This window comes from Haliotis asinina, chromosome 12 (assembly GCF_037392515.1).
Source record: "Haliotis asinina isolate JCU_RB_2024 chromosome 12, JCU_Hal_asi_v2, whole genome shotgun sequence".
Classification (NCBI taxonomy): Eukaryota; Metazoa; Mollusca; class Gastropoda; order Lepetellida; family Haliotidae; genus Haliotis; species Haliotis asinina.
This window is the reverse complement of record NC_090291.1, coordinates 16,152,030-16,167,207: the sequence shown is the minus strand read 5'-3', so window position 1 is coordinate 16,167,207 and position 15,178 is coordinate 16,152,030. Positions and strand designations below refer to the sequence as shown.

The following is a 15,178-nucleotide window of genomic DNA, read 5'->3' as shown; positions in this document are numbered from 1 at the left end:
GTAAGAGGCGACTAACAGGATCAGGTGGTCGGGCTCGCTGACATGGTTGACACATGTCATCGGTTCCCAATTTCGCAGATCGATGCTCTGGTCCAGACTCGATTATTTACAGACCGCCGCCATATGGCTGGAATATTGCTGAGTGCGGCATAAAACTAAACTCATTCACTCACTCACATATGTGATTGGTGTGACATAGGATGACGTCTGCAGTATTTTGAACCTTCAGTAACAAGTGGAAGCGACAGATAAATTTGGCGGTAATATTGAAAACTTAAAAGCCACAACAACAGCAGAAATAACACAAAACAGTTTCAAGAAAAGTTAAGATCTTTTGTATAAAAATTAAGTATTTTCAGTACGTCCCCACTCAATAACAAATACAAACTGCAAGGAAATGTTTGGCCCATGATTCCTATGTGCAAAAATATATTATTACAAAGGCAAGAAGTAGGAAAACAAACATTACATTTTGGATTAAACATGTACAACAATTCTATGTCTTTATTGTCTTATAACAAAGTTGACATTCAGATTCATGATAGGTGCAGAAGGGTAGCCTTGTAGTTGATGCATTTGCTTGTCACAACGAAGACCTACTGCTTGACAACTATTAGATGAGCCACGACCTGACAAATAACTCCAGTTTGCAAAGAAGGGAACGCCCTCCAGAACATTCCATTTGAATGCAGATTGAAACACGTTGTCATCTAGGTATTGAAAAGTTCAATTTCCTTTTGATTGTTATATCATACTACTGGACTCGAGTTAAACAGAAGCGGCATTGAGTTCACGAGAGTCGATCTACCTCATGTACCTCTAGCAACCAAGTGTGTTTGTCCACATTCCCTGCCCCGCCTACTTTTCACAAGTGTGTTTACTGCACAGGCTCATCTTATATGTGTCAAGCAGTAGTTCGATTCCCCACATGGATACAATGTGAGAAGCCCATTTTCCAGTGTTCCCTGCCATGATTGTGCTGGAATATTGCTGAAAGCAGTGTTAAACCAAGCATAGTCACATACATGATACTGAAGTCTATATATGTCAAGAAGTAAGGCAAGTGTACACAGTGTTAATAAGGCAGACTGAAAGTAGTTCTGACACACAAGATCACTCCACACAAATCTTTGGGTACTAAACATCCAACATGTCTTCCATTCCCACTGAAACAAACTTAACACTTATCACCATTAATGACAGACAATCAGGTAGTATTTAGATATTTACACATGGTATGGCAATTCTCATTACATTGAATTACATCCTTTGGTCTGGTTTATTCAAAGTTTGTTACAGCCTATGAGTACTGAAGGAATACTGGTTTTATTAATTGCTCAAGAGATCAAACTTTTTAAAAAATGATGATCCTTGAACTGGCCATGAACACTGTAATTGTTATCACACCGAGATCTTCTTGATTTTGTCATCTCTTCCAGAATCACACAGTGCTCCCACAAATCTCTGGGTCCCCCTGACAGATTTTCTCAATTTTGTATCACAGTATTTCACTGGCTTTGTATGCCTGCACTTCCAACAGGTAAAAGAGTCTATATTCCTGAGGTATATCAGCAGCAATTTGTATGACATTTCACAGTTTGTCTGTTAAGCATGTGCAGACTCTGGCCTTTTATTTTGTCCAGCGACCATATCCTGGTCTAATACCACGTGAGTTAATTACATCGACGACAACGCTGTGTTTGAACTCGTTCCACTCTCTCTTCAATTCCTGCTGTATGTATTCTTCCTCAATGTCACTCTGCAAAACAGAAGCTGACTGGTTACCAAGGCAACATGCAAACAATGATTCAACCATCTCCATGTTCTACTGCACATTGTTACATTACCAATTAATCATATACCTTGGGGCGATCAACAAATGATCATATATACCTTGGGGCGATGAACAAATGATTATATATACCTTAGTGGGATCAACAAATAATCACATATATATACCTGTGATCATTAAATGATCAGTTATACCTCTGTGCAATCAATGATTGATCATATATACCTTGGGGCGATCAACAAATGATCATATATACCTTGGGGCGATCAACAAATGATCATATATACCTTGGGGCGATCAACAAATGATCATATATACCTTGGGGCGATGAACAAATGATCACATATACCATAGTGGGATCAACAAATAATCACATATATATACCTGCGATCATTAAATGATCAGTTATACCTCTGTGCAATCAATGATTGATCATATATACCATGGGGCCATCAACAAATGATCATATATACCTTGATGCGATCAACAAGTGATCATATATACCTTGGTGCAAACAACAAATGATCGTATATACCTTGGTGCAATCAAATATGATCATATATACCTTGGTGTGATCAAGAAATGAGCATATATACCTTGGTGTGATCAAGAAATGATCAAATATACCTTGGTGCAATCAACAAATGATCGTATATACCTTGGTGCGATCAAATATGATCATATATACCTTGGTGTGATCAAGAAATGATCAAATATACCTTGGTGTGATTAACGAATGATCATATATACCTTGGTGCAATCAAATATGATCATATATACCTTGGTGTGATCAACGAATGATCATATCTCCCAAGGATAGATCAACAAATCCTATCTACCTATTACATCACTAAATGCTCATGTCTACCTTGGTTAAATCCCCAAATGTCCTTGTATTTGACTGTTTGAACAGTTGTACTGTAACTTCATCAAGCTCTGAAACAAAAATGAAACTTAAAGACAAGCAACAGGAGAAATACTACACAATCATTCATCATAATTTTTTGTAATTCCTCATCTCCAATTACTACCCAAGGCATCTTCTTGCCGCACACCTAAAACCCAAACTATTCTTGTACCACACCCTTTCTGCTCTCAGCCAAATCCACCCAACTAGGACTCTTTGCAACACACCTGCTATCCGCTCTGGTTTGATGATGCCCAGTTCAATATCTGTTGCTGTGACAATGGAGCATGTGATTGGCTCATCCAGGAGCACACTCAGTTCAGCAAATGAATCCGATGGCTTCAGTCTTCCCATGACCACCTGTTTTGTTTTTCGTTCCTGCAATAACACACGGGTTTGAGAGTGGGATGAGCATCTGGTTTGATGCGGTTAAATGCAGCATAAGTCAGACAGATCCTTCGACCATAATGGATATTATTTCATGCAGCATATTTTTAAAATTTGATGATCATTAATTGTGACGATGAATTGATAACAGTATTTGTCTTATTTCTGTTATCTGCTTATCAGGATGTCAACACATTCCAGAAGGACGTCATTGCAGTTTCACAACAGTGAGAGTTGCATATGGAGACATAGTGTTTCTGAAAACAATTCATAACTTTGGTATTTTCAAATGCAGAATTAAGCATGTTTTCATATCTGTGAATTTACATGCAAACTACTAATTCCAAACACTAACAATGTACAGAAAATTTAAGTGGCAATCATTGTGATGTAATTGGGTTATGTCATGCACGCCCTTGTCTCATATCTGAATGAGGTGTTTAGAGTTACCTGCCCTTGGTTCCCAAGACGGGATACTGAGAGTGAAATTACCTTCTGTCCGTTGCTGAGAGTGTGTAGAACGTCGACCTGACGCAGCACATGGCACTCCCCACTCTTGATGAAGCCTATGAAGGGGGACTTGTACCCCTCTGACACAACCACTGGAAAACAGACACCAGGACTTACATTAACAATACGGTTGATGTGTGCAGCCATGTTTCATACAAGAGTTTAGTTTTATGCCTTCCTCAGCAATATTCTAGCTATAAGGTGGCAATCTGAAAATAATCGACTCCGGACCAGACAATCCAGTGATCAATCAATAGCATGAGCATCAATCAGGCAACCTGACCTACCCTGTTTTTTGCCTCTTGTGACAAGTATGGGTTACTGAAGGCCAATATTCTAATATGGACCTTCATGAGCTGTTTAATATAAGACTGTTAAGATGAACTTGCACCTTGGGTGAGCTGCCCCTTGTGCCACTTTCAGTACTGATTCAGTGGGACACAAGTGAGTGTAAATAGAGGATGAAAACTGTGAAATTTGTGACAAATATAGGCATAAGTTATAAAAGTTTCCACCTTCAGCAGAAAAGTTGTATAAGGAATTTCTCTTCTTCACAGAGTTTACAAATTTGAAATTACGAGTGGGTAACCACCAGTAATATGACCCTGCCCATAATGGGACTATAGTTCGTTTGGTTCAAAAGCGGACTGAGGAATTGCAATCTAATTAAAAAACTATAATTAAATTACTGACAAAGTTCACTGTTTGTTATGAGGGAGGAGTGCAGAGAAAGGCACAGCCAGGTGTTCATTTAGAAGCAATGTGCACAAGTGCCGAGAAAGTTATATATTCATTAACCTGTCCTGTCTCGCACAGCTGGCTAGCACTCCTCCCTCGTAACAAACAGTGAGCTGTGTCAATATTTTAATGATAGATTGTTAAACAACTTGGGTTTTTTTTAGGACAAAATTTCTGCAAAAACTTCAGAGTTGGTAAGATGTTTTAATCATGGTCAGCGTTTCATTGAGTATGCTATGTTTATTAGTTTTCAAGCTAGATTGCAATTCATCGATCTACTTTTGAGCCAAAAGGCCTATACCGTGTACGAATACACAGTCAAAGCCAACATAAACACCCTTTTTGTACTGACACGCACAGACTGGACTACATCAACAAAGTGGCAGAGTTGTAGACATGTCAATACAGGATGTGTTAGTTTTTGGGGGTTGTTGTTCCTTGGTTGTGGGTTCAAATCCTGGTTTCCCTAATGTTTCTTGATTTATCTGCTAATGGGTTCCTCCAATTTCAATTTGGGGTTTTCCTCCTATTTTAAGTTCACATGATATTAATAGACTACAGGCAAAATCGGTGTCTAACCTAACTCACAGATTTTAATATCTGTTATCAACATGCCCCTTGACACATACAGTACCTGTGTTTGGTGGGTAAGTCATCCACTCGATGAGGTTAGCTACTTGTATGAGAGGCTGACGAGGCCACACCCCATACTGCTCTCCTGACAGAAGGACGTTCAGCTTCTCTGTGTGCTCTCGCTGACGAATTTGCTGCAAAAGACAACAAATATAGCTTCTTACTTACGTAGAGGAATTAGATTGTTAGTCACCATCTGACATGGCCAAGTGGTTTAAGCGATCACTCATCACACAGAAGGCCTGTGTTCAGTTCTCCAGATATTGCACACATCTGTCTTTAAAGTATCTTATATGACAGACTGGTCTCTGCTGTCCCTGAGCTGGAAAAGCTTTATGATGTGAGGTCTCTCCTGCACGTGTTCTATCAATCTAATGATCTGTATCCAGTAGCCGAGTGAGGTCCAAGTTAGAACTATGGACATGTTGGTGATGTCGCTTCCATCTACTGTCTCACCTCTATGACCCTGTTGTAATCGGACACTGATATCTTCAATAATTCAACAGGAGTTTCATCTGTATTGACACTCAGCACTCTGAAGATAGACACGTCATATCAAGGTCAGGTTCTCAGTCATGAAAGAGAGGCTATGTTAAAATTTTACACCACACTCAGCGTTATTCCAGCTATATGGCAGCGGTCTGTAAATAATAGAATCAGGACCAGATAATCCAGTGACCAGCAGCATGAGCATTGATCTGTCCAACTGGGATAAGATGACATGTCAACCTAGTCAGCCGGTCTGACCAACCGATCCTGATAGTCACCTTTTATGACAAGCATATGTTACTGAAGATCAATTCTAATTAAGATCTTCATGGGTTGAAGAGATACACAGCATTGGTCACAAAAGACTTACAAGACTGGTCACAGACACTTCACATAAGAACATAAGTTTGGTCGCATAAATACTATGAAACACAGAACTGATCAAGTGAATGTCAAATAAAGGTCAAACAAAGGTCACACCAAAGTCACCTACTGTTTTCTAAAACTTTGAAAGAAATGGTCAGTCATGTTTAAAATCTCTCTACTGATCTGTCCGTCTTCTATTTGACATCAGCAGAAACTACTGATTAATGTCTAGTTCTGTCCATGAAGAGCATGTATGAACTCTACGATCTATAATCCAGAGCAATGGTGTAATTTGCTTACTTCGTGTTGGCTGATCTGTCCTCAATCTTCACCAAGGTACCAAAACATTCACCTACTTCAAGCTGCAACACAGAGACGCATGACACACAACTATAGCTATGAATCCACAACAACAGTGAGGGACATTTGTGACAATGCTGTGTTACAAGAACAAAAAGATTATTAACGTACAGGAGCACATATGGCATCACAGACTTCAGTATGGTAACAGTGTGTTCTTCAACTTTCTTTGCGTAGTATCTACGGAGATGCTTCTAGGAAGTCCATTTAGGGACATACTGGTTTTCAGATGGACCTGAGGATATCTTAAAAACAGTTTGTTACAGAAATTTGAAGGAATTGTTCACTGGATATGTAGGTTGCTGTGACGTAAATGTGATTTGAAAAACAATGGTTTAGCTCCTGCCTTCAAGCAAAATGTCCTGAAACAGTGACTGAAATATGGCTTGTATCTGGCTAAGAAAAATATTTTCATGTAAAAACCATAAACAATACAAAGTTCAGATGCAGTAAAATTAATTTGTGTGAAATTCTAACTTTATTCCATCACTTTTCCCAAATCATGAGTTGTCAGACACATGCATTATTGTTTTTGCTCTCACATTATTAGTACAGATACTGTCTCCACAAAATCAACAACATAAATCTATGCCATGCAACATACCTTCTCATCGACCTCTTCTTCTATTGGTGTCGGTGAGCGGAACTCCATCTGGGAGAAGTGGATGTTTAAATATGGTGACGTCAGTGGCAGGACAGAACCCTTCAACACCATGTGCAGACCAGAGTTGCCGAATACTGAAACAAGCTCACACCTTTCAACACCATGTGCAGACCGGAGTAGTCAAATGCTGAAACGTGCTCACACCTTTCAACACCATGTGCAGACCGGAGTAGTCAAATGCTGAAACGTGCTCACACCCTTCAACACCATGTGCAGACCGGAGTAGTCAAATGCTGAAATGTGCTCACACCCTTCAACACCACATGCTCATTCCCTTCAACCCATGAACTCACACAGTTCAGCTCACACCCTTCAACACCATGTGCAGACCAGAGCTGCTGAATACTGAAACACCATGTGCTTGCATCCTTCAACCCATGAGCTCACACCCTTCAGCTCACACACTTCAACACTATGTGTAGACCGGAGTTGGTAAACACTGAAACATGCTCACACTCTTCAACACCATGTGCTCACACCCTTCAAAAGCACATGCTCACACCTTCAAACCAACATGCTCACTCCCTTCAACACTATGTGTAGACTGGAGTAGAAGAATACTGTAACATACTCACAACCTTCAACACCACATGCTCACACCCTTCAACACCATGTGCAGACCCCAAGTAGTTGTATACTGAAACACATTCACACCCTTCAACACCACAAGCTCACACCCTTCAACACCATGTGCAGACCCCGAGTAGCTGTATACTGAAACATGCTCACACCCTTCAACACCATGTGAGGACCCTGAGTAGCTGTATATTGAAACATGCTCACACCCTTCAACACCATGTGAAGACCCCGAGTAGCTGTATGCTGAAACATACTCACACCCTTCAACACCACAAGCTCACACCCTTCAACACCATGTGCAGACCGGAGCTGCTGAATACTGAAACATGTCCACACCCTTCAACACCACGTGTAGAGCAGAATTGCCAAATACTGAAACATGCTCACAACCTTTAACACCACATACAGATTGTAGCCAGTGAGACATGCACACATTCTCTAACAGTAAATCATATAACCTTGTAAACAGTCCAGTGGTAAATTACAAGTATTGCTGGAAAGTCAGAAACTGACCATCTGATTCACTTTTGTTACCTACAAAACTAACTTAACTGAAGTACAAGTTCTAATCCAAAACAGGAAAGTAAGCAACTCTCACTTGTGAAGTTGTCCTCCTTCCAGACCTCGAGCTGGGCAACCACACATAACTCCTTAAGAACATTCAAGGGCACGCACTGAGCAAAGAATGGAAACGTTCGCAGAATAGAAAACACCTTGTCATTGTCAGCTGCTGTCCTCTCGAAGGGACTGAAAAACAAACATACACTGTCCAAAATTTGAAAGATAAATAATGGATTTTATCTCAATCTTAACTGAACATAAATAAATGATGTGAAAGATCAAAAGAACATGGCCAATTTGTCAGCATGATAATTATTTTCTGTAAGAACCTTGCTTGCAAACAAATTTATGATCATGTTTGTGAGTACATGTAATTATTAACCTGATTTTTGTGTGTCAGAAATTATGGAAAACCAAAAACCTCTCTTAAGCCAGACCAATTTTATTTCTTGTTTTACAGATTTTTGTCCTCTGAAAATCTAAAGGCAGGTGGGAAAAAAATAAAAATAAAAATCCAATCAAAGTTATGTTCCTTCTGAATACTCAAAGTATTTTACTTCTGGCAATTTACGTAGTGAATATGGGCCAAGAATCAACCTAAAAAGTATTTTCTAGTAAGTTTACATTTTTAGTCCATATAAATATTAGGATTTTATTTGTTTGAGCAGGGAAAATTATTATTATTTTTTTTATTTTCTTATTCTTGAAAAAATACAGCCAGCGGATCTGTAAAACAAGAAATAAAATTGGTCTGGCCTTAATAAACATAGATCTGACAGTTCACAAAACAAAATATCAGTACAAATTTCAAGACATCTCATACAGATCTGAATATGTGATCATTGAGTTATTCATACTTTTGATAACTCAGGTCATGTTTTCTGTACACACATCATACAAGACCATTTGCAATGTCCATGCTCCTTATCCTAGGAAAGGGCATGTCATGAAAGGCGACTAACAGGATCAGTGGTCGGGCTCACTGACTTGGATGACACGTCATTATATCCCTTTTACACTGATCAGTGCTCATGCTGTTGACCACAAGGCTGTCTGGTCAAGGCTCGAGCATTTACAGACTGCCACCACATAGCTGGAATAGTGCTATGTGCGGGGTAAAACAACTTAGCATACAGAGATACCTCCACATACAGTTTTCTGAGAATCCTGCGCAGTGTCTTGATGTTTGCTACTCTGATTGCGTACGGGTCCTCGCTCTTCCTTTCTTTGTGGAACATGGGGAGATAATCACTGACATTGTGAGACTCAGCACGGCTCTTTACTTCCTTCTTGACTGGTTTCTTCTCATGTGATTCACTTCCTGTTGAAGAAAGAGCAGGATACAGTGATTAGTACAAGTGGGACTGTCACAATTATTACAATATACAGTAGCACTAACACATCCAGAGTGATCTCCCTTGCATAACAAACAGATATATTTTTTTTATGTTTAGTAAACTGCTTTTGATTGTTGTTCAGTTTCGAGACGACATAAAGTCTTTATTCAGAATTGGTGGACTCACGGCCCAGATGACAAACTCTGATGAAATACAAATTTCTGTGTGGAATGCTAACTGAGATGTGTATATATCATAAACTGACATCGCAGGGCTCAATGTAGTGCCTTGTTACATGCACTGGTGCAACTCAATATTACAAAGTGCAACCTAGTTATAAGACTAACTTGCACCAGGTGCTAGTCAATTTTCAAAATAAATGAACAATAAATCCAACACTATAAGCATAATTATGTCAGCTAATTTTTCTTCTAAATGTAGAATAAGGCACATCAAAGTATGGGAAGAAATTCACCATTTTTAATCAAAGTATATGAGCACCGACCAGCAGTGACCACTCAGAGACATGTATCAAAATGTAGGGTAAGATAATTCAACTTCTCATTGCTGGACATGTACTGGCAAACAAGGATAAGTTGAGCTGTGACCTGACAACTGACCTGTATTAGCATGTGTGAGTGCAGCCCACTAGCACTTGCCATTGTCAGCAAAGGTTCCCCAGGTTTTCCATGATCAAATGTAGTTGCTACACCAACTACATGAGAGTCTCATGAGTCAGGCATGTACAGCTATGTACAGAATCAATTTCATCATCATGCACTGCACGTGCACTACCTTACGTCTGCACCCCCTTTCACTAACCAAGTGGGTGTGCTCAATGCCATGCATTGTCTACGTCTCTGTGCCAGTCCAACTTATCCTTGTTTGCCAATGGGGCAAGGCAGGGTAACAACAAGTGGCATGTTTTACGTGAAGGGACTAATTCTGATAATGAAGGACAAAGTGGAGCCCTAGCTCCTCATGGGACTTACTTGTAGCTTTGTGACTCACACTCAATGTTGAACCCCGATTTGCGCTGTAACAAAATGTCAGTGAAATTTATTTCAGACAAAACTAAGTACATTTGAATTTAGGAACTTGTCATTTATAACAGGGACAGGGGAGGGAGAGACTGTCAAGGTGTCTTGTAAGAGTATTTTACATATTTTTGAGGATATATAAATTAATGTTCTATAAAATAATCATGGTGGAGAAATTTAGCAAAATCTGATAGTCCAAAGACCAAATTGCCACACTCAACTCCCCTTGCCCTCCTCACCCTCACTTAGAATTATTAGATTTCTGAACAAATTTAAAATGTCTAAAGCCAGGTTATAAATCCAAGAAAAAAATTCTTAGAGAATACCAATTAAACTCTATAATTAGGAGATACACATACTGTGCTGGAAAATCAGAGGTATATAACGAAATTGTAAAAGCTCTAAATTTTGTATTTAAAACCTCATGCTACCTTTTAAACACAAAATTTAGAGGTATTATATTTTTGCTATACACCTCTGATATTCCAGCTTAATATGTTCATCTCCATTCTACCATAACCATGTTATTCAGATTTTAAACAAATACATAATGTGTTGGAAAATGAGAGGTATGTAACATGATTATATACCTCTGAATCATAGTGAATGACTTTGATTAACCAATCACAATCCAGTATTTAGTGAAGTCATGGTAGAATTACAAATCACCTATCCTGTGTAAAGGCATGGGGTAGTGCCTTTGGCCAGTAACTAAAACCAACTACTGATTCATTCATTCACGAGTAATAGTGAGTGTGGTTTTATGCCACTTTTAGCGATATTCCGGTAATATCACGGAGGACACCAGAAAGGGGCTTCAAACATTGTACCAATGTGGGTAATCGAAACCTGGCCTTTGGTGTGACTGGTGAATACTTTAACCACTAGGCTATCCCCCCACCCCTTAGGAGTAAAAGATTCCCAGTGAGTTATCGACATATTACTTATTGTATATTTAAGAGAGAACAGCCACCTGAATAGCCCTGAAAAAATGAAGTCCAGCATATCTAAATAACATGGCATCAATCAGTCATGACATAGAAGAGTGTTAGATTAAATAAATGGCAGCATATGTCGTACAGTTTTATCAGTTTGGTCTCAAAATGCATCCTCGATATCTCCAGGGTATACGTTCCGATAAGTCTCCACTATACCCTGGACGCATCTACGGCTCTGCCAGATAAATATATTACCTCCCTTGACTATCTTTTCATCCAGTCAGGTGTCTACGCTGGGAAGTTGAGCAAACCAAACACAACTCACTTTCGTTTTTTGAATTATCTAACAGATTAATACTTGGCAACAGAAACCATGCAGAGGTTCTCTGGAAGAGTTAGACGGCGTTCTTGCATATGTTGTTTTAAAGTTTCGGACCTGTCAATTTGTTTGTATGATTTCCCTAAAATCAGGGACGCATTGTGGGCAAACCTTCGCAGTTGCGACCGCTACCTTTGTTGACACTGGCAAGCTCGGTTATAACGGCGACCTAGCTGATTGGCTACTGTGAGAAGGCGGAGCCAGCAAAGGGAGGTAATATATTTATCTGGCAGAGCCGTAGATGCGTCCAGGGCATAGTGGAGACTTATCGGAACGTATACCCTGGAGATATCGAGGATGTGGGTACCACTGAGAATAGAAAAAAATAAAATATATTTTTTTTCTTTGCTGTTGTTTAACATCACACTCAGCAATATTCCAGCTATAAATACTTGAGTCTGGACCAGACAATCAAGTGACCAACAGCATAACCATCCATCTCCATTGTTAAGATATGATCCAAGTGTGGAAATAATCCATTGGCCAAAATCCCAGTCTTATGATTTTTCTGTCGGTCAAGCAAATTTGTATATCTTGCTGTATCTGTCTCGAGTTGACTTTCCAATGATAGATATGTTGCTTACTTTAAAACACACAGGAAAATAATCTGGGAAAATTATCAAGGAAAGTGAATTTTCCTGTGCTGTTGTTTCAGAGTACACTAGCAATTTTAAAGTTATTTCCCTTTGATCATGAGGCAACCAAGTCAGCAAGCCTGACCAACCAATCACCATTGTCTTGTATGACAAACATTGGTTTCTGGAGACAAATACTGACCCAGATTTTGGCTGGTGAATATAAAAATGTGAAAGGCGAGTTAAATAGTGTGAAATCAGAGCCAACAAAACTGTGAGTGAATCAGTGAGTTTAGTTTTATGCCGCACTCCGCAATATTCCAGTTATATGGCAGCGGTCTGTAAATAATCGAATCTGGACCAGACAATCCAGTGATCAACAACATGAGCATTGATCTGCACAGTTGGGAACCGATGACATGTGTGGTCAACCAAGTCAGCAAACCTGACCACCCGATCCCGTTATTTGCCTCTTACAACAAGCATAGTCACGTTTTATGGCAAGCATGGGTTGCTGAAGGCCTATTCTACCCTGGGACCTTCACGGGTCACCAAAACTGTAGTCACAAGTTGGTGCAAATGGACAGTCTGTTACTGAGTTGATGTCTTTAGCTATCTCTAGACAAGGTGAAAGGTGAAAGGACAGAGAACTGACTATAGGAATGACCTAGCAAAAGCCATGAAATGACAACTGAATGTTCAGACAGCACAGAGACATCTTACCTTCTTCTCTCAGCGTGGATCGGAAAGCCTAACTTCTTGGGAGGTTTGACAAACATCTTGCGGTAGTTGGCCATAAACTCTCGATGTGCTTCCTCTGACGTCTCATCGTTGTCCCTGAATGTGAAGGTGAGTTGTCATTTTATGGGATATCATTTGATATATTTGTGTTTATATCATATATACATTCCTTCATTATAACAGAAGGGCTGAGTGAGGCAGGGTTATGGTGACTGCAATGGTTTGGTTCATATACTTATTATCCAGATTGAAAGTTCAGGTTCCTCTACATTTTTGGATAGGAAACAAGCTTGCTAAAAAAATGAGAGAGACATGGCAGGAGGCAGGAGAATAGACAATAGGCCTGCTCAAGATAGAAAAGATAAGTGAGAAACTATCAAGAAGTTAGGGCTTGACAGATGGCAGGAAACTTTACATTTGTATCAACATTGGTGACAGGAGTAGTCTATATCAGATAGGGCTGCAACAATTTAGTTCAATTAACTGAAAATCGTATCTGACTCCTAGTTTTGACAACCATTATCACTATTTCGTTTCAATACTTGATTACCTACTTAAATTCCAAAATTGACATCAAATCAAATTGAGGTCAGGGTGAAGTCCTAATTGTTGCTTCCCATATACATACAAACTGATGATGTATAAAATCATTTTCAGTACAACAAGACAAACACCATACTGTGATTGATTGTTCTGTTGGGAGCATAAAGACTTTTATGCCAATTCTTGGTATGATTTCAGTAAAATTCTTGGTATGATTTCAGTAAAATTCTTGGAATCACATGAACCAGAACCCATTTTCTTGATGTTGGCCCCAGTAAAATGATTTACTGAAAACCACAAGGAATAATGTCTATTAAAGAAATATCTGTGGATAGTGCTCATCAGTCTGGACGATGTTCACAGCAATGATGAAACAACCCCACTCGGTAGACCCTGTCACAACATGTGCACAAACATCTTAAAATACGAAAATAATATTTGCTACTTACTTCTAAGAAGCTACTCTTTCTCTTATGAGTTTGTCATGGCCCTATAATGAAACATTTATTTACCTGTTCTTCATTCCACTGATGTTGCATAATTCCTTTAGTTTGTCATAGTCTATAACTGGAGGTGTTTTAATAACAGGAACTGTAACAGCAAAACGCATATAATTAAAATATTTTTAATAACTGAATTAAAAGTAAATAAAAAAATACCTATTATTTTCTACAAACATTAATGTTTATGTCACAAGTGCATGCATTATGATTAATTCTGTTCACTACGAAACATAATAGAATATTTCTTTAAAAATTCATGACTGATTGTCTGAAAGCAGTAATGCATTAGCTGGTTATTCGTGCATGCATGCATCAGTGCTTACGTTTGTGTTGAATTTTTCTTGAATCTCGTACATTCCACGAAAACGTTTGAGGTTTGCCATCCCGCTTGACGAGCGCCATAATTGTTTAGAGATTGATATTTTCACACTTTCTCCAGTGAAATCACAAATCAATTATCCTATTTTCTTCGCCTTTCAAACGGGCACCTGTATCCACGCCGCCATGTTGTTTACACCGTGACTAGGCACGAAACCTCGGCAAATCTCGCGGCTCGGGCAAACTGGGACTCGGCCAACTGTCAATATCTGTGTCACGATGTTGGAAGTGAAAGGGGCGCTTAATTCGGATTTCTTTTGAGAAGGACAGTTATGTAACTCGTGACAGGTGAGTCAGCTGTAAGTGTCGAGAATATACGTTAATATAACACACGCCTGCACTGAAGACATCTTTTGACTGATTAACGCAAAGCCGCGACATTTGATTGCACCTGTGAAACCTAATCAATAATTGACGCTCATCAAGAGAGCGCCGGTCATTGAATCATTACTCGGCGGACGACACTAAGCTCACACGCAATGCAGATGAAGAAATTATCTTCTGTTAATCTCGTGACACACATTCAAGCGAAATGATATACCTTCGCTGAGACAGACTTAATTAAAATATTAACTTTTCCTGTCCACATGTTTGCTGGGGAAGGACCGTTAAGAACTCGCATGATAAATATTTTTGGGTTTGTTTTTTTTCGTTTGTAAACTCAGATGGCCTTTTGAATCCATATACTGTTTTTGTTCTTTTTTGCTCATATGTCTTTTTGTTTTTCTTTTAAAAAGTGCATCCAAACCTAAATAAGG

The 15,178-nt window shown here is 39.2% G+C and overlaps 1 protein-coding gene across 1 annotated transcript; it reads right to left on the bottom strand.

Moving 5' to 3' along the window:
* Nucleotides 1-332: 332 nt before the first annotated feature.
* On the bottom strand, nucleotides 333-14,580 carry LOC137257921 (cyclic nucleotide-binding domain-containing protein 1-like). Its single transcript, XM_067795429.1, has 14 exons — nucleotides 14,366-14,580; nucleotides 14,052-14,130; nucleotides 12,979-13,092; nucleotides 10,316-10,359; nucleotides 9,139-9,307; nucleotides 8,024-8,172; nucleotides 6,787-6,920; nucleotides 6,123-6,184; nucleotides 5,424-5,502; nucleotides 4,969-5,101; nucleotides 3,579-3,688; nucleotides 2,927-3,077; nucleotides 2,661-2,728; nucleotides 333-1,759 (listed from the first exon to the last, which is right to left on the bottom strand). Exons 1-14 carry the CDS (start codon nucleotides 14,442-14,444, stop codon nucleotides 1,631-1,633), a joined length of 1,500 nt encoding a protein of 499 aa, XP_067651530.1. The 5' UTR covers nucleotides 14,445-14,580; the 3' UTR covers nucleotides 333-1,630.
* Nucleotides 14,581-15,178: the final 598 nt, after the last annotated feature.